The sequence below is a fragment of the Accipiter gentilis genome, chromosome 11 (assembly GCF_929443795.1).
Source record: "Accipiter gentilis chromosome 11, bAccGen1.1, whole genome shotgun sequence".
In the NCBI taxonomy this organism is placed as follows: domain Eukaryota; kingdom Metazoa; phylum Chordata; class Aves; order Accipitriformes; family Accipitridae; genus Astur; species Astur gentilis.
This window is the reverse complement of record NC_064890.1, coordinates 25,569,584-25,587,311: the sequence shown is the minus strand read 5'-3', so window position 1 is coordinate 25,587,311 and position 17,728 is coordinate 25,569,584. Positions and strand designations below refer to the sequence as shown.

Here is a 17,728-nt window from a genome sequence, read left to right as displayed (position 1 = left end):
GTGGGTATAAAGTTTGCACTGATTACCTTAAATCCAAATTGTTTTCTATTTCCTCCCTGTAGTTTAAGATAGGGGCTATGATGTTATACATGAATTCTAGTACAAAAGCGGTACACAGGCTGTAACAAAGCAGGAAGGTGATGCTGTCTTTGGTGGTGTTTGCCACCAAAGTGTTTGCTACTAGTAACAGCAATAGTGGAAAAAAACATATTGGAGAATTCCTGTTTGAAATCACTAGCCATGATAATGCCAATGGCTTTCAAGAGGCTAACACTCAACATGCTGGTTTTTCTAAATCAGCTTCATCAGACTGTCTAGAGGTGTACCATGGCTGAGTTAGAGCAGGTACACAGACGCTTCACTGAGTAATACTTGATGGAAAATGAAGATTATGAGTTAACTTTATAACACTCCTAGTTTTGACTGATTCATGTCAATGTAGTAATGCAGTAATGCTGAGCAACAATAGCACAGTCCATAATGTCAGTAAGTGACACTTAGAAAGAAAACTTGGCAAGGAAAGGAGCAGCATATTGAATATACAATTGAAAAACCTCTAAAATAAGCCAAATATATAGACACTTCATGTAACTAGGCATATGACACTAAAAGATACCTCTGACACCATCTTAAATGAAGAGGAATTAATACATGTCTGTCTTGAGGCACTAAAACCTGATTAATCTGAATAATTAAACAACTACAGAAAGTAAATTGCCCTCCAGAGCACACTCCTTCATAACATAATTTATAGGCTCTATGGACAAAAAGTAACATAGTCATTACAGAAAATAAGACACAATCCTGGGACAACCATGTCCTCCTTCCCTCTACGAATATCCAATTCTGGAAAAATAATATTGCTATCATACAGAGATATTGGATACTGTTATCACTGTAAAATCTGCAAAGCTTCACAGATTAAGGCATAATTGTGCATGAACAATACAAACTTTGGAGATCACTAAAATGCATACTGTAAAAGCAGCTACAATATTTTTTTCAAACCGTTACATTTTGAAAAATCACAACAAATTTATCTACAATCTATTACTCACCTCCACAGTAAATGTCATTTTTAAAATCAGTTTTTGTTACTTGTTAAGTCTTGTCAGAAAAGCTGAAATATTTTATAGGATAGGAAGATCGTACTCATCCATCCCCTGTTTTAAGTAGTTCTTCAGTTAGACTTAACAGGAAACGAATCACTGATGACTCACTGATGAACTCTTAATTGTGGAGTAAGGTCAGAAAAAAATGGAGAAGCTTAAAGTGACTCAAAATGTAGGCCTTCATAATAGAAATGTGAAGCTTCAGCCAGGACTCCCCCTTCCTCCCCCCTTTTACTTCATGAAAAGTTAATACACTGTATTGGAAAATGCATTTTTTTTCTCATTGTTAAATGAATATTGGCTTTGAAATATTTGGCTTGAATCATGTACAATGTTTTGTATACTATGTAAAATAACACATTTGATATTATTTGAATAGCAAAGACTATGAATTTTCATTATCTCACAGTCTTTCTAATATTATATTTTAGTGACATAGTTATAAAAATAGTCTTGCATATAAGTTTTCTTTAATGCTGTAAATGTTAGATTGTTTCTTTATTGTTAGGAGTTTGCTCATGTCAGGTTTACGTGAAAACTGACTCCTGCATTGAAGATTTACAGCTCATTTAAAGCTCTTGAGATAGAATAACACGCAGGTGTCAGTCCTCCAAATTTCACTGAAGATTAACCTAATATGCAATATGGTGACCTAACAGTTCTTCGTTTGAAAGAAATTTGAAAAGTAATCTCTGATATAGCCTGAGAGTGAGAATAACCCAGTGGGATTTCCACCTCTTCATTTCCTAATGAGTTTTTTGATAATGAGAGGTGACTTTGCCAGTCACTGTGGGCTCTATTATGGCTAATTTACTCTACTTCACTCTCCTTGTTAATTATTAACACTAGCCTTTTTATCCTCATGAGACCACATTCCAGTTTTTCCCTTTTTAGATTTTTTTCTAAATCTGTCTTTATGAAGGTGATAGTTTTCAGGAAAAGGTTTTCACTTAGGGTAAAGCCAGAATTATTTATTTCATTTTGGAAGACTGTAAAATTGATTATATAAGCATGGGAAGCTCTTTCTAATGGCTTTAATGCACTTGCAAGGTGAAAAGGCTGTTAATTAAAGAATAAGCACTGAGGTATGTTCCACTTGGGAATCAGTTCTTGGTAGCATGGTCACTTGCCACTTGCTAACATATCCACCGATTAAAAGGTGACTAATTTCCATGGTTGCTTTCCAATAATTCTGGGGGAAAAAAGTGTATAATTTTCCAGATGGCTTTCACTTGCCAGAAACTGTCATTTACTATATCTATTACCATTAGGGAATTACTGAAATTGGTATACAGGTGTGACATTTCATACAGCAGCCGTTTTGTATCCTTTAGTTAAGGTTTTACAATCTTTCTAATAATTGCTTTGACATGAAAGTTTTCATAAAATGTCTTTCCTAAGGCTGTTTTAATCATTTAGCATTATTATCCATTTAATCTTTTAAGGAAAGAAAAATTAGTAGCCTACCAGCAACCTCTTTGCACGTGAGGACAACCCTTGTTTGTTTCTATCACTGCTCTCAGGTTGGAACCAAAGCATAAAGGAACACAAATGACACAACAATGTAGTTAAAACTGGTGCCACAAATCCTTCTTGTACGACTACTGTAAAATACCTCCACAGCTTTCAGGGACCAAATAATTGTTTTAAGTGCACATAACACCACAACTAGAGATGTGCTTCCTAAACTGAAAATGTAAGATGGTAGGAAAGACACCTGAATATCGGCTTCAGATTTTTAAGATGATCAGACACCTGCCTAAAGTAATGCAGAATCTACCTTATAGGAGTCCAACTCTTATGACACCTGCACCAAGATCAAACAATTCCTACACCCTTCTGAGCAGCTTTCTAAATTCAGCTTAAATTACCACCGGTATGGCAATTTTAATACGCTTCTGTAGTTGCAGTTTGTCCAACAAAGGATCCAGATGAAACATTCATGAGTATCTTCATAACAAACTAAGGGAGACACTAACAGATACATTTTCTTTCACTAGGATAATATTTGAAAAAAAAAGAAATCATCAGGAACTTGGCATTTCATGTATTGCTAAATGTCAGGGTATGGAATAATTCGTGAAAAGAGACCTCTAAGACTGGATGTTAATGCTTTTTCACTCTGTCCTAGACCACATCCAATGTGGTGCAATAACAGTGACTTTCAACAATGCTGTTTAAGATTCAGCTTTAGTTTAGTGGCCCTGTCCATTTGCCCTTTTCCCTCCATGAAGTTCGTCATCCATTGTGTTACAGTGAATTGTACATTTGCTAGTTGCTCCATTTCATGATATGGTGCTGTGGCCAACAGGTACTATACTGAGATGACCTATATATTTCAATAAACACTTGGCAGCTAAGGTTAACAAGAATACAATGATAAATAATATAGGTTGCAATATGTGTAACCTTGGAGAAAAGCTCTTGAATACTATTTTCCATTCTTTCCCTCAAGCAGTTTCCATACATGGAGCTAAAATTCTTAAAAGCTATTGAACCTCCACAGAAATGAAATGAATTTTCCAGGAAGAGTTAAAAATTATTTATTGTATTTATAATGAAAAAATAAAATTTTGGAATAACTTGAATAATTCAATAAAAATAACATTTGGATCTCCAAAATAATTTTTAAAAAGTAGGTAATTTTCTCATAATTTAAAAATAGAGTATGTGTAAACATATAAAACATGGCACATATATATATTTTTTCTTTATGATGCCTTAAAATGTTAGGTGCAATTCAATGTTTTTAAATTAACACTTAATCCATTTTCTCTGGTTTCATTGGTAATTTCCTTAATTCCATTACTAAAATCACTTTCATACAAAACATGCCTAGGGCATCACTTAAGTACTATAAAAAAACCAAACCTCTCTTCAAAGACAAATAAAAGCAAAATCATACGGTTATCTCAAATTTTGGTCTCCAACTCAAATAATGATACAACAATACACCAAGTGAAAATAACCCTCTGATTTGTTGTGTGTATCTTACTCTGTTCATGCTAAGCCTACAATTCCTTTATAGTCTGAAAGTAGTTTACATGAAGGATTAGTAGGAAATATTAATTAAAATTTTATTTAAACAGTATAGATTAAATATGAAATACCAAATACATATTATGCTGCTTGTACATCACTGATTTAAAACTGAGCAATTTGTGAATACTGAATGGTTCAGGGATTGCCAGAGTAAGGACTGAAATAGTGCAAGGATAGAGAGAAACCGCTCAACTTCCAAGAAATGGAGCACCAGGATATATATCATAATCATAGGCACTGTCACTTTTATTTTGAGAATTATATTACTTAGAAACACATTTCTAAGGTGTGGGCACATTGAAAAATCTTATGCACGCAATAAGTAAAACCTTAAGATCTTACTGTCATTTCTGAGGGCGTTATTCAGCAACTGGAAAAGTGGGAAGCTGTCCCAGGAGTCCTGTGGCTGTGCCTCGAGTGCTGAATCCATATCAACAGAATACAGAGACAGAAACTTCTCTGCATGCTCAGCCAATAATTCTGGCCACCAGGCGAATGCCTGCAAACATGGCAAAATAGAATCACTAAACACGAGTCATAAAGCAAAGAGAGATGTGTTATATCTATGGCAAAATACATTTGGATATGTCACTTCATGCCCTATCTCATCTGGGGAAGAGGAACAGGCCAAGTGAAAAATGTGAAAATATTTTATAAAACCTTGCATCAAAACTGTAAGAAATCAGATAGATTATGCTGCGAAAGATGATATGAACAAAAATGTAACACAAAAAATCAAAAAAGGAGTGTAAATCCCTACAACTCTTTTTGCCAGAGAGAAAAGGAAAGAATGAAGGCCTCATCCTTGAAAAATTACTGTATATGCTTCTTTTAATTTCATTCAATTCTAAGGCTGTAAGTAATCAGATTAATTAATTTTTCAAATAAATTCTTGTGAATACATTTTGCACTCATTTGTTAATCAGAAGGGATGATTTTAGTGTGAAATTTTATTCCTTGAAGTCTAAGGATTTTTTAATAGATACAGAGCGCTTTTTAATTCCTATTTTTGCCTTAAAGATGTCAGCTTCTTCTGAGGAAGGCATCCAGTTTTGCTTCCACAAATGCTATAAATACATTTTTAGAAATTCACTAATGTCTATATTAATCTTCAGTAACTTAACATGTTGGAATACACAGTTTTCCTTGGTAAAAATTTAGATTCTTAGGTAATCCTAGCTTAAAAGAAGAGAAGAAATCTGTGAAAAATAGCGTGTCAGCAAGTAAAGCCAGCTCCACATTAAAGACTGCTTCACATGTAACTCTTGTACCTTCTTACTGTCACTTAAATCTAGGCTTTGAAAGGTCAGTATTGAAGCTGAGTATTGGATCAGAGGGAGCTGTATGATCTTGGAGTTAAACATGAAGGTGAAGCAAGCTTATGAAATAGGATGAATATCACATACTGCTGAGAGTGTTTTGCTCAGAGTTCACAAAAATATCTGACACTGAGAAACCCCTACACATACTAGGTAAGAAAATGTCTTTGCTTTCAAACTTAGGCCCCTCGTTTTGAATATCTCTATTTGAATATTTTTGAGTTACCCGCATGGGACATATGTAGCTTGATCTATACAAGTGCTGAGTTCTCAGAACTTCAAATAAAGTCACAGAAATCATCACTTGCATTTCTGAAATGCAGGTCCTAGGTAATGCAGAATTATGCACCCAGGCCTGAAAAGCATCAAATAACAGACAACTTCTGAAAAGTGGTCTACAAATATGTTTTTGCAGCCTGACTTTCTGATGACTGCCTGTAATTCTTTTTGACATGGGGGAAATAGAGAAAAGATGAATTGGCAAGAGGTTTTAAAGAAATGCTGAGCATCCTCTGCTATTACTGAAAAGTATTTTGTGTGTTGCAGTGTCAGGATTGAAGGATGCCGATTGGCACCATAGTGAAAAGTACAGATGAGGTTTCAAAAATTTTGGCGAGAGTTTGAAATGGAGTCTTGTTCCTCAAACTGGAAGAAATTTCTCATTAGTAAATCCTGTTTAAATGGGAGCTCATTAAAGGAACAGACTCCTTACCCTAGAAAATAACTAAATGCAAAGAAATAACGAAAGATGAAAATAAATGTACGCAGGCATTGGTGGGTGTCCCTTTTAGGCAAGCAAAACTCTTTTCAGAAAATATTGCCAAAACCTCAAAACAAAGCACAACCAAAACAAGAAAACCGCCACATTTTCTTTCCATCTTCTTCCCTTTTGCAAATGATACGTTGAACCCAGACAGAAATTCTTCTGACCCTCTCTAGAACTACCCATGGTTGCTTAGGCAGCAAGGAAGAAGAACAGAAAAATATCTACTACAGCTAGGATAGTTGTTCAATCATTATGGATAGATAATTTGAAAACAGGCTAAAGGCAATTAGCAATCGGTGATACACATTCTAAGAGAACAAAAACGTTGACCGGATTAAAGGAAGACTGAAGTTCTTGGACTCTAGAAAGACACACAACTATCACAATACAACACCTGAAATCATCAGAACAATTTATGCTACACATTCAATGCACAGTTCCATGCTATAAACAGTGAAAAATAATGCTTAGTTCATCAGGAATCACATACCTCTCTTCCCTTTGGGAATCCCAGAAATTTGGAAGTGTTATGAATTAAAAAAAAATAAAATCTAGTGTTAAAAAATGTGATATACTATTTTAGAGATTACTGATCCTTTTCATCAACTGCACGATCAAATACCGAACATTTACTTAACGTTATGATATGAAGTCACCATAGTTAATCTTCAGTTTTAAGTAGGGAATGTATAATTTAGTGATCTTGTTCTCAGATATATTTTAATATTAAAATTCTGAATGCTCTATAAATTTCAGCAAAATTGAAAATTTATTACATGAATGAAGGGGAAAATAACCTTGAAATGATCTTTATTCTTTCCAAGCAGTCTTACATTAGATTGCAAACTTTCTGAATTGATTTTTCTGAAGGCACATGCAACATATCTACCCTTCTGAAAAATACCACATCTCTGACTGCAAGTAAGTAGTACGAAAAGTAATCTTTGAACAGAGATGTTTAATCACATATATATCATTTGATCTGTTTCTTCTGTGTTCTTTTCCACAGAAATTTAATATTCTTACAGTAATGCAGGTCCTCAAAAGATGAAGACAACAATGTATATGTTTTATTAAGTAATCATTACAGAGTAACACAGTGGCAACAATAGCGTAGAACAGGACCTCCAGGGAATTCATTTCAAATCATTGAAACAGCTGTTTCTTCAGTATAAGATAAAACATCTATAACAAGTTCACACATGGCAGATGTAAGCTAAAAACTAGATTCCATAGTGTGACATAAAACCAGATGTTTTGAATGATCATATTTATAACTTTATATACTAAATCATGTTTATCCCTTTGCATATTTTCCCAAAAAATATTGAGTTTTCTGAGAACATTTCTAAAACAACTTCCTGAACCTTAGAAAACTGTATTTATTAATTAAATGTTAATAATATATACAATTGCGTGTACCTGGTCAAGCTTATTTTTGTAATTCCTTGATATAAAAGGTGCTATAATGCTAAATATTCTAAATGTTATGGTTTCTGTATCATGAAGCAAAAGACTTGAGAGTAAGAAACACGAGATTGTTCTATTTTATTTTTTCTATCTTATAATGCCTTTTTAAAAAGTGCAAGTTTAAAAGCAGTACTTTTCAAATCAACAGAAGAGCAATGTGAATGTGATTATTATATCCATCATTATTTTTACATTAAAATCAAGATCTATACAGCATGATGAAAACTAGCATTTAGTTATATTTTCTTTTTATTTTGAATGAGAGGTGAAGAGTTGGTGAATTTAGAGTTGGAAGGAACAACTGTATAAGGCTATGAATGTTTTCCATACCATTTCACCACCTCCAGCACAAAGATGCTTTCTCTATTTTATGCTCTTTAATTTTCATTTCCAAACCTACAGTTCATTCAAGCGAATTGAAGTAGAGTTTTATTTCACTTCACTTTTCATAAGCTTCAAGTCTCTTATTCCTCTGTAAATGTGAACTGCCTTAAACATATGTCAGAAAGTAAAGCTAAAATGTTTCTTGACAGAATTGCTTCGCATCAGGGGAGAAAAAAATCTAGGAACAAACCATTTTCTACAGCAAATGCAGTTATGACCTCACCTCTGAATGATGTTCTTCATTTTGCTGCAATACTTCGATACAGAGTTCTGCAAGGTGAAGAACCTCTTCCAGTTTTCTAGCAGGTGTTGCTTGGTTCATGGTTTCTATATGAATATAAAATGCAAACCAAAATTGCTTTAGTTGCAAATAAGATTCAACAGTAAGAGAAAATTACGTCAGAAAGGAATGGGAATGGTGCAGTTACAGTTTTCTGAAGTATAAGCAATTTCACATGTTAAGGACAATCATTTAATACAAGTAAATGCAGCTGAATGTCCAGATCACTAAAAAGAGAAAATATTTAATTCACAAAAGAATCACTGATCATTACAAACATTATCTGCTTTAATATGCAAGAACTAACAGGTGCATCAATGTATTAGATGCTCAACTTCTGCAACAAGCAAGTTCTAATTCTCAAGGTCAGATATACAAAGACAGCAGACAGTAGAGACCTTTTTTGTTATTGTACCATCAGTACAATGCCATTCTCGCTAGATGACTCATTGCCGTCATCAGCAAGATTCATGTATTTTGCAGCAGTCATAAATTCCAAATATTTCATCTAAATAAGACACTACATTTTAGGCATATTTAAAAATAAGAAAAGTACAAAACACAATAATTATTCAAATAACTGATTTCTAATAACTAATTATTCAAGTAACTGATTTTCTACCTGCTGTTCAGCAATAAGAGTGAATCTGCATTCTTTTCAGTACCCTAGTGAAAAGTAGCACTATAAAATAAAGATGTTCCAACAGAATTGACACAAGCCTACTAAAAACTCCACATAAAAGAAAACAAGGACAAATGCAAAAGCTACACATGACAGGAGGATCACATACTACAGAGTAGACTTCAAAAAGAAAGGAAACAACAAAGGTAAACAAATGTAGCTAAAATTCTTACAGGGCAATTAAACTCAGTTTTCAACTAAAAAAACCTCATAGGACTAGATCGCAGGAAGAGTCATGGGAGATAAGGGAAGAGACCAACTGAAATTTTTTACAATCATAATTTAATCAGTGAAAGTAATTTGTCCAACTACATAATGTGTATCATTAGGAATAACTTCAGTATTAGATGTCTGGGCTTGTTTACTTAGCAAAGCTCTTGTCCCTAAGCGTAAACCATGGGATGGAAATGATATTGTACAATATAATCATATATATAGTATGGTCACATTAACTAGGTTTGCAGAGGAGTTATGAAGCTGATAACACAAGGTGAGTGAAGGTCTCAGGAATCCTATTTTCTCATTTTCTGTGCATGTTCATGGATTACATGAATAGCAAATCACATGAATACACATCTTCATAAGCAGGAAAATCTGCTGACATTTCTTTCCCACTTTATGCATTCATCATGACATAGAACATCAGCAGATTAATTAAAAAACTTACATAATCTCCTTGTGTCAGTAAGAATATCAAACTGCATGCACTAAATATTTTTAACACTTAACATTTCTGGCAAGTCAAAACAACTTTTCAGGTATCTTAAAGGCAGGTGACCTTGTCCAGTTCTGCAGCACTAACACACTGATGCATAGTACCTTGATGAAATACATAGCTTTAATGCAATTTCTGAAGAAGCACTGGATTACAGTCTCCAGCAAACATCTACTTAAAAGTGACTACAAAACCACGTTGTTTTCATGTAAAAAACAAAGCAGGCATATTATTTACTGAAGCAACTAAAAAAAATAATTTCAAATCTTATTAAAACAGACCACATAAGCAGACATGTTGAAATAATATGATTTCCAAAACCACAATCAAATTCAAGAGAGAGTTATTGTATGAACCTGGACCAAGCACAAAACACATATCAGGGCACAAAACACACATCAGGACACAAAACTACATTTACAGTGTCAAGATCACGGTTATTAATACTGTACGGAATTTCCAAATTTGATACTGCAGAACAAATATAAGAATATAACCACTAACTATATTAATGTATCACGTCAAGTGAGATTAGAAAGGATAGGTCCAGCCCCTGTTATTTAGGTTACAGTATAAAGACCACTGTTGGATTCAGACTTAAACAGTGGTTTCTATGCTTATCCTGGACTGAAACTGCTGTTTCCTCTAGTGGTTCTCCCCTACCTGAACACAAAGCAAATACTATTCATATAGCTGATATATCACTATCAGTATCACTGATGTTAAGGAGTCTTAGAAAGAAACCAGTGATAATAATACAGAGCTTGACTGGCACATCTGATTTCAACATACTCAACTCATTATTACAAATTCAGCCTGATCTTCATAGACCTTATCACTAACGAAGTAAACAAAATAATTTTATTCATAATTGCATTCATTCCTAATGAAACTAAACAAGCTGTAAACTATTCAACAATTATGTCTAGAAGGGCTCCTCTAAATTAGTAAGAAAATAATTCTAATAATTATATTGAATCTGATGTTGCATTTTTGCATTGGAGTAAGTTCACTTATTCCCACCTGGAATAAGCTCAAGACAGCCTAAAAGTGGCTATTGAACAGATATCATTATCAGTAGGGAGAGCAGAAGAAAGAGCATAGATCTACTAACTAACTGTGAGATTATCCCGAACCACCACTGTGACGAGATCATGATGAAGAGAAACACGGTCTCAGGGAAGTATTAATTCTGTTCAGCAAGGCGGTGAGGAAATGCAGTCCTGGTCATTTCTGTTGAAGTGGTGAATTTTGATCAGAAATGGAATTGAAAGGATAAGAATTCTGAATTTCAATCAGAAATGGTACTGAATGGAGAATCTGGGTTTTTTTTGTATGTTTGTTTGTTTGAAAGGCATACTAAGCCTAATAAAATGAAGGATGAAAGAAGGGATCAGAAGTGTTCCCACACAGGCAATGTAGGAATACAGTGTTCCCACAGTGCGAACACTTGGAAAGGAGAAGGCCTACTTATGTTCAGGGATGATGCTGGCATAAAAACACATCAGTCACGATAAATTACCGAAGCCAGAAATTGCAAGGATTTCAGTCATTATGGGATTAATATTCAGGAATAGTTTTTTTCAGTAGGATTAGTGTTTTTAGGAGGAAAAGAGGATGAAAACTGTAAATTTCCTTTTGAGGGGAGTATGGCAAGTTTCTGAATGACATTTCATGGCAGGAATGACTAAAAATGTGCGACAAATTGGGATCAATGAATTCCAGTTTCAAGTTTGCATGAAATTCCCCCCACTATTTACTATTTTCTAGTTTACTCTGAAACTATTTATTACTTGCTAAAAACATGCAAATTACTCTTGGTGCTTCATACAGCTTTTGACAATATTTTAAAAATTGTGATTTTCCTAGAAGATTTATTGATAAGAAAAGGTGGCAGAGAATTGCACTCACTCTGCATCCTTGGACAAATTTCTCTAGTTTTGTTGTTGTTTACTTATTCACAGAATAAATCAATATGTGGAATTTCATTTGGATGATATATGCTTCCCCACATTTTGGTTAAGCTTCGTCTAAAGCTTCCTTTTTCCTCTGTAAGTTACCACATGAGCTAGTCTTTCTTTGTAACTAAGGACCTTTCACTTTCCAAAATCTAGTGAGTATGTGTTATGGATAACCACGGTTTACATGGGTGTATAAACAAGGGGCCACAAAGTAATTTGAGAGAAAGAGAACTAAATATTAACTTTTTTTTACCAAACAAGTAATATATTTGAAATATGAGTACCAATAAAATGTTATCTGGAAGTTTTAGAACCTCCAAAACATCTGAGCAAAATACTGTGCTTGTCGTCATAAGCGTGAAAAAATTACAGGAATGGAAATCAGTGCTGTCAGTTTTCATTATATTCATGATGTCTTTCTCCCCCCAATTACTAGAGGTTGTTAAGATGTGTTTACACTGCTCAAACTAACAAGTTGCAGCAGGAGTCGAGTCAGTAAATATGCTGCTTGACATCTTTTAGAAAATAAACAGAAAAAGCCATCAATCATCTGTTTTCAGCTTCACATTCTGCCAAAATGAAAAAGCAAGCCAGGCTTTGCAAACAACGGATGCTTTCTCAAGTACGCATTATCAGTGAGTCACATAGGTACCAAGAAAATATGGTTAAATGAGCTAAGTTAACTGATTAAAACGCTACTGAAATGACAAGGTGACTGCTTCATGGAGCCTAGGGCCACAAGGGACTGTCAGATGATCCAGTCTGACCTCCTGTGTCACACAGGTCAGAGAACTTCTCCCTGTTCCTCCCTTCTTGAGCCCATCAGGATGTCTAAGACCTAACAACAGTATGTCTAAAACCTAACTTAAGCTTGCTTTCCAGAAGGGAGTTTAGCCTTGAAGACGCATGTATAATCCACCTCTTTCTTTTTCTCCCCAGCACGTAAACTGTTAAACATGTGCGTTTAGTTTCTCATTGGCATTTGCTGAGCAGAGGCACCTGCTGATTAACAAGGCGATTCTCCTCCTCGGCTGAGTACAGTGCAGCTAGGAGGTACCCGGCTCTGGGCTGCCAGTCTCTCTGCTGTGGCACAGCAAATATCCCTTACTGGTTTTCCCTGTCCAGTATTTCATCCTTCCTCCTTTTCTTCAAACAAGCATATCCAGACCAAGACACTCAGGAGAGCCAACCTGTCTCCAGGCCAGAGGGTCTCCCACAGACCAGTGGCAGGGATATTGGAAAAAAGGCAAGTATGCTGAGAGACCCCGAGTTCACAGCGCCGGTGGGCTTACAGGTACCTTCACACCCAGACAGCTAGATGGGGCTGGAGACTTCTGTGGTCATGTTGCAGTTTAGGATTTGGTCCAGCTCATTTTATGCCAAACTGCAACAGAACATCCAGTTTGCATTTTGACCCTTCATGTAAGATAACTGGCATTTGTTTTAATTTTCATTGGCACTGTTGCTCTGGTTGCCGGCAGCACTCAGTTGTTGTGCTACTTAACATTAATGCTACCACCGTTAAAGCTGGGAGAAAGTGCAAGATGTCTACCGATGGAGGTGTCTGATCATCAACTAATTTGTTTCTATGCATGTGCCAGAATTAGACCCTCAGGAGGGCAGATAATGAGATGACTGCTGGCTGTCAAGTTCTTTCTGGGATGCGCTGCACACGCAGAAGTGCACAGCCTGAGCAAGTTTGGGAGTTTCTGAATACTACCTGTTTGGATATTGTGCAGAGGGACCTAAATCTTACATGCTTCTTTCCAAATCCAATTGCAGTACATGGAGCCTAGATGAGCTACCCTTTATTCTATACCAGCTCTCTTGCCAAGGAATCTGACTGATTCACTCCGAATAGGAGCCTGAGAGTGAACTCATACTGATGCAGAGGGGATGACAGGGAAGCCCTGCAGTAAAGCAGGCCATAATATAATTTGATAATACAGATACATCGTAATTTGAGCTGTATGGAGCCAAGTCTGCTCCAGTACGGCCTATTAATTTGGACTTTTTGATAAGTGAAACCAGCAAGATTGCTTCTAGACTTGTATCAAAAGCAGTACAAACATCAATAAACTGGAGCTAATATATGTTACTAGACCTGAACTGACTCTGCAGAGTTAATCCGCAACTGGGATAATCCACCCACAGAAAATCTCAATGAAAAAGTAAGGAGTGGACATCTGGGAGGACATCCTATATTCTTCTGATTAAAAAAAAAATTCTAGCCTTATATAAATAATGGAATTTAGCTTTAATTATGAGTTGAAACCAGTCTTTCCATGATTGCTTTCTAAGAATTCAATAGGATTTTAAATTCTAGGGACAAGAAAAATTTTAAAATTAATTACCATTATCACTTAGGTACCGAGAGATTATGAGATCTGTAGAAAGCTAGAGTTCACATCTCCTAGTCTATAACCTACCATTTTATAAAGTGGGTCACACTACAATGTGTTCATTTTTTAAAAATGTATCATAGCATTGAATGGAATTACCTTTGTGGGATAATCACAGGTTGTTTTTTGCTTTTTCTTGGGAATCTTGGCTCATGGAAAAAAACTGAAACAACAAATCTGACAAGGTAAAAGCAGAACAAAAAAGGCAGAGGTAAAAAGAAATATCAGTTTTTAATTGCTGATCAAAGGCACTTTATATATGATTCTTTGTATTCTGGTTTTGGCAACACAGATACGAGCAGTTGGTATGTTCTTCCTTTCCCTCACTTCTAATTTCTCTTCAAAAGGGGAAAGAACTAATGTTCTCAGCACTTTCTGTTCCTGTGGAATAAAACTCAGAGGTAACAAATATGGCAAATTGAAGGGCTCCATGAATGAAGAGACCTGAATAACTGACATATTAGACTGAGAGGAAACTGGCACTTGAAAGTGCAGATGTAATAGTAAGTGTTTTTAAAAAATCTAACAATTTTAGGAGTCTAAATTTTAGGGAGTTACTGAAAGATGACAACAACAAATCTGATGCTGGCAGCTAAGGGAGGAGGGAAAAGTGATTTTGACAAGTTTAAAACAAATTTTGAAGAAATGACTAATTGAGGACATAAAAATAACAGAAAACAGAATAAAATGTAAGAGATTTGCAAAGGTAGGTTGCACTAGACTTGTGCAGTAGCTTTTCTTGATAGGATATTTTCTTATAAAAGAAATTCAGTAGATCTCATCTATTCTGACTTTAATAAAGCATTTGATACTGCGCCTCATGGGAAAACTACCAGTTAAGCTGAAGAAAATGAGGATTAAAAAACAAACTATATGTGTTGGATAAAGAAGCTGCCTCAACAGAAAGGCAATAGGTAGCATTGAGAAAGAGCAAAGAAAGGTTTCTTGAGGAATTCCTTGAAGATCCATTTTAGGGCTAAGCTTCCTTAATATTTTCACTGATGACTTCAGAATAAATATTAGGAGTGCACCGATAACACTGTTGTAAAACACTGGCAGTAGACAACAGGGTCAAAATGCAGTAACAAGAATTGGATAATTCCAAAGAATGGGAGAGAGCAACAAAATTTAATACTTTAAGAAGGAGGGCAATACATTTTGACACATGAATAGCAATAAACATTTGCTATGAACTGGTAACTTCTCAGCTGGAAATGTTTAAAGCTCTAAAGACTGAGCTGAATTAACTTGGCACAGAATGGCTGTGTGCCACAAGGATGATATACACATCAAAAGACAAGTGTTCCTTGAATATATTAGATTAAGCATTTCTGGCATAACAGTTCTACTAGCACTGTGCAAGACATCTCATGGGGATGACTTTGCACAGTTCTTGTCACCAATGTTCAAGAAGGTGGAATTCAAACTTTAATAGAGAAAGGCTCCTAAGATGATAAAAATGAATAGCAGGAGGCTAAAACTCTGAGACAACGTGATGAAAGCCTAGGTTGCATGTGTATAAAATAATTGTCTAAAAATGCATCACGGGGCGAGAAGGAATTGGAGATGATGAAATGCTAATGTAGGAGGGAACTATCCCTCCTTCATTAGGGATATAGGACAAGGTTTGCATGCTAAAAACTAGGAACTAATTTGACTGTCAGGTGATTCCTACACCTATAGAGCAAACAGGACTTGAAATGGCCTTCACATGGGTGAAGGAGGGAGTGGAAAAGGGGAACAGCAGTGACAAAGACCGATTCAGGTCAGCTCTTAAGAGAGGATGTGGGTAAGTTTACCAAGGAGTATCAGGACGTGGACCTAACAATCCAGGGGTTCTTTTCCAGTCCTCTGCTCCAAAATTGAAATCAGGGATATTTGCCCATATCCTCTTCTTTCCTTTTAGTTGCACAACAGAGACCAAGAAGGTGCTATGCCGCTGTGCAACTCATTCGGTTTTGTTTGTTCAGTGAAATGAACATGCATGGAGAGCTTTAATCAAGTCCTCTCCAGGTACAATGACTCTCTCCACTTGCCTTCTCGATTTCAATAATGTTTGTAGTGTTCTTCTTTTTAAGTCAGATAGATCCTTCTGAGCCTTGAGGGCATTTACATACTACCCTTCCTTTAGAAACTTGTATGTAATGAGTATGTTAACGATCAATGTCCTTTAAAAACCAGCAAACTGTTGAGTTGCTCCTGACCTTCTATTGTATGGAGTTAACAGTTATTCAGCCTTTGGCAGTCTGTCTGATAGAAAGAAATATTGGGATGACAGTATTTGTCTGATTTGTCTTTGACCAATTGCACACTACACAGTAACTATCTGCTCTGATTTTAATTGAATTTGTTGTCATTCCTTCTATTAAAACTGATTGGCAGAAGGAGCCCAGTATATCCAGTTACTACAGACTTTTAAAAATAATGAGTTAAAAGACAACGACCTAATAATTCAAATCTTTTCAATCTGTCTACTGCCTCAGAAATGAGTATCTACGGACAATGACAGATACTGCCCTGTTTGTTTCACAGCCATTTACCACTTTAATCCCTAACGCAGTCCCTTTATTTCTCCACAGCAAGGTAATGCCCTTGTGCTGAAAAATATATTTACATGTAAATTTCTATCACTTCTCTAGGCAATGATAGCAGCAGTAGCAGAGTCCATTACTCCTCAGCCATTCAGATGTCAAAATAAATTTAAATGGGGAAACCCATTCATTTCTGAGAAGGAATAAATAAAGTATTTTATTACTCTCTGTGTGTGTTAAAGGATGTGTATAAAATATAAGTAAAAAATATGAATACTGTATAAGGAAGGCCATCTTTTTTAAAGGATACAGGTGAGGGAGGCATGCAAAATTCTATAAGCTGTTCACTGGAAGCTATACAAAATGCATCTGAAGAATGCTACTTGTCCAGTTATGTTGAACAGTATCTATAGGAAGACTTAACTCAAGTTAAATACTGAAATAAGATAGGAAAATATGCCATACACAAAATGATCTAAAAAGCACTTTCAGGTAGCAAAGTCTCAAAGACAGCATGTACTGAAATGAAAATGGCTTATACTTAAAAAAGAGATTTTCACATATTGATGCTGTGATCACCTCCTTGACAAATTATAAACCCTTGCTGCAAACTACAAGGGCATTATATGTGAGTTCTTAGACACAGTTCAAAATTATAATAGTAGGTTTGCTGCTGTTCTCCTCATAATGGCAATTATAACAACTGAACAGATTAACTACTCTATGAGAATTTCAGCTGTACATGTTGTAAGGAATGACATGCTGAACCCTGTATAATTGTCATTGGAAATGTAATTTTTATTGAAAAAAGCTGTTCTATATTCATAATAGTACAATGACATGGGAATGTTAAATAAAATGTCATCGTGACTGCAAACAAATCCTGTTGATGCAAGTGCTGCTTATATCACTGTGTCTGCCATTAAGAAAGTAACCACCATCTTCTGGGAAAGCATTCAGAGCCTTGTTCAATTGAGACTGTGAAAATGAGAGCACTTGGGGAATAGACCCGGGAACCTGGCAACCACACTGCTGAAAAAGGATTCTTGCAATCAAAAGAATTT

The 17,728-nt window shown here is 35.5% G+C and overlaps 1 protein-coding gene across 6 annotated transcripts in view; it reads right to left on the bottom strand.

The window, feature by feature from the left end:
• Nucleotides 1-17,728, bottom strand: part of CADPS2 (calcium dependent secretion activator 2) — a 324,748-nt gene that overhangs the window by 58,867 nt on the left and 248,153 nt on the right. For all 6 annotated transcript variants that reach the window (XM_049814057.1, XM_049814052.1, XM_049814053.1 and 3 more), the window contains 2 exons: nt 8,317-8,420; nt 4,497-4,653 (listed from right to left, as the gene is read on the bottom strand). In XM_049814057.1, the coding sequence (XP_049670014.1) occupies nt 4,497-4,653; nt 8,317-8,420 (261 nt within the window). The remainder of the gene's footprint in view (nt 1-4,496; nt 4,654-8,316; nt 8,421-17,728) is intronic.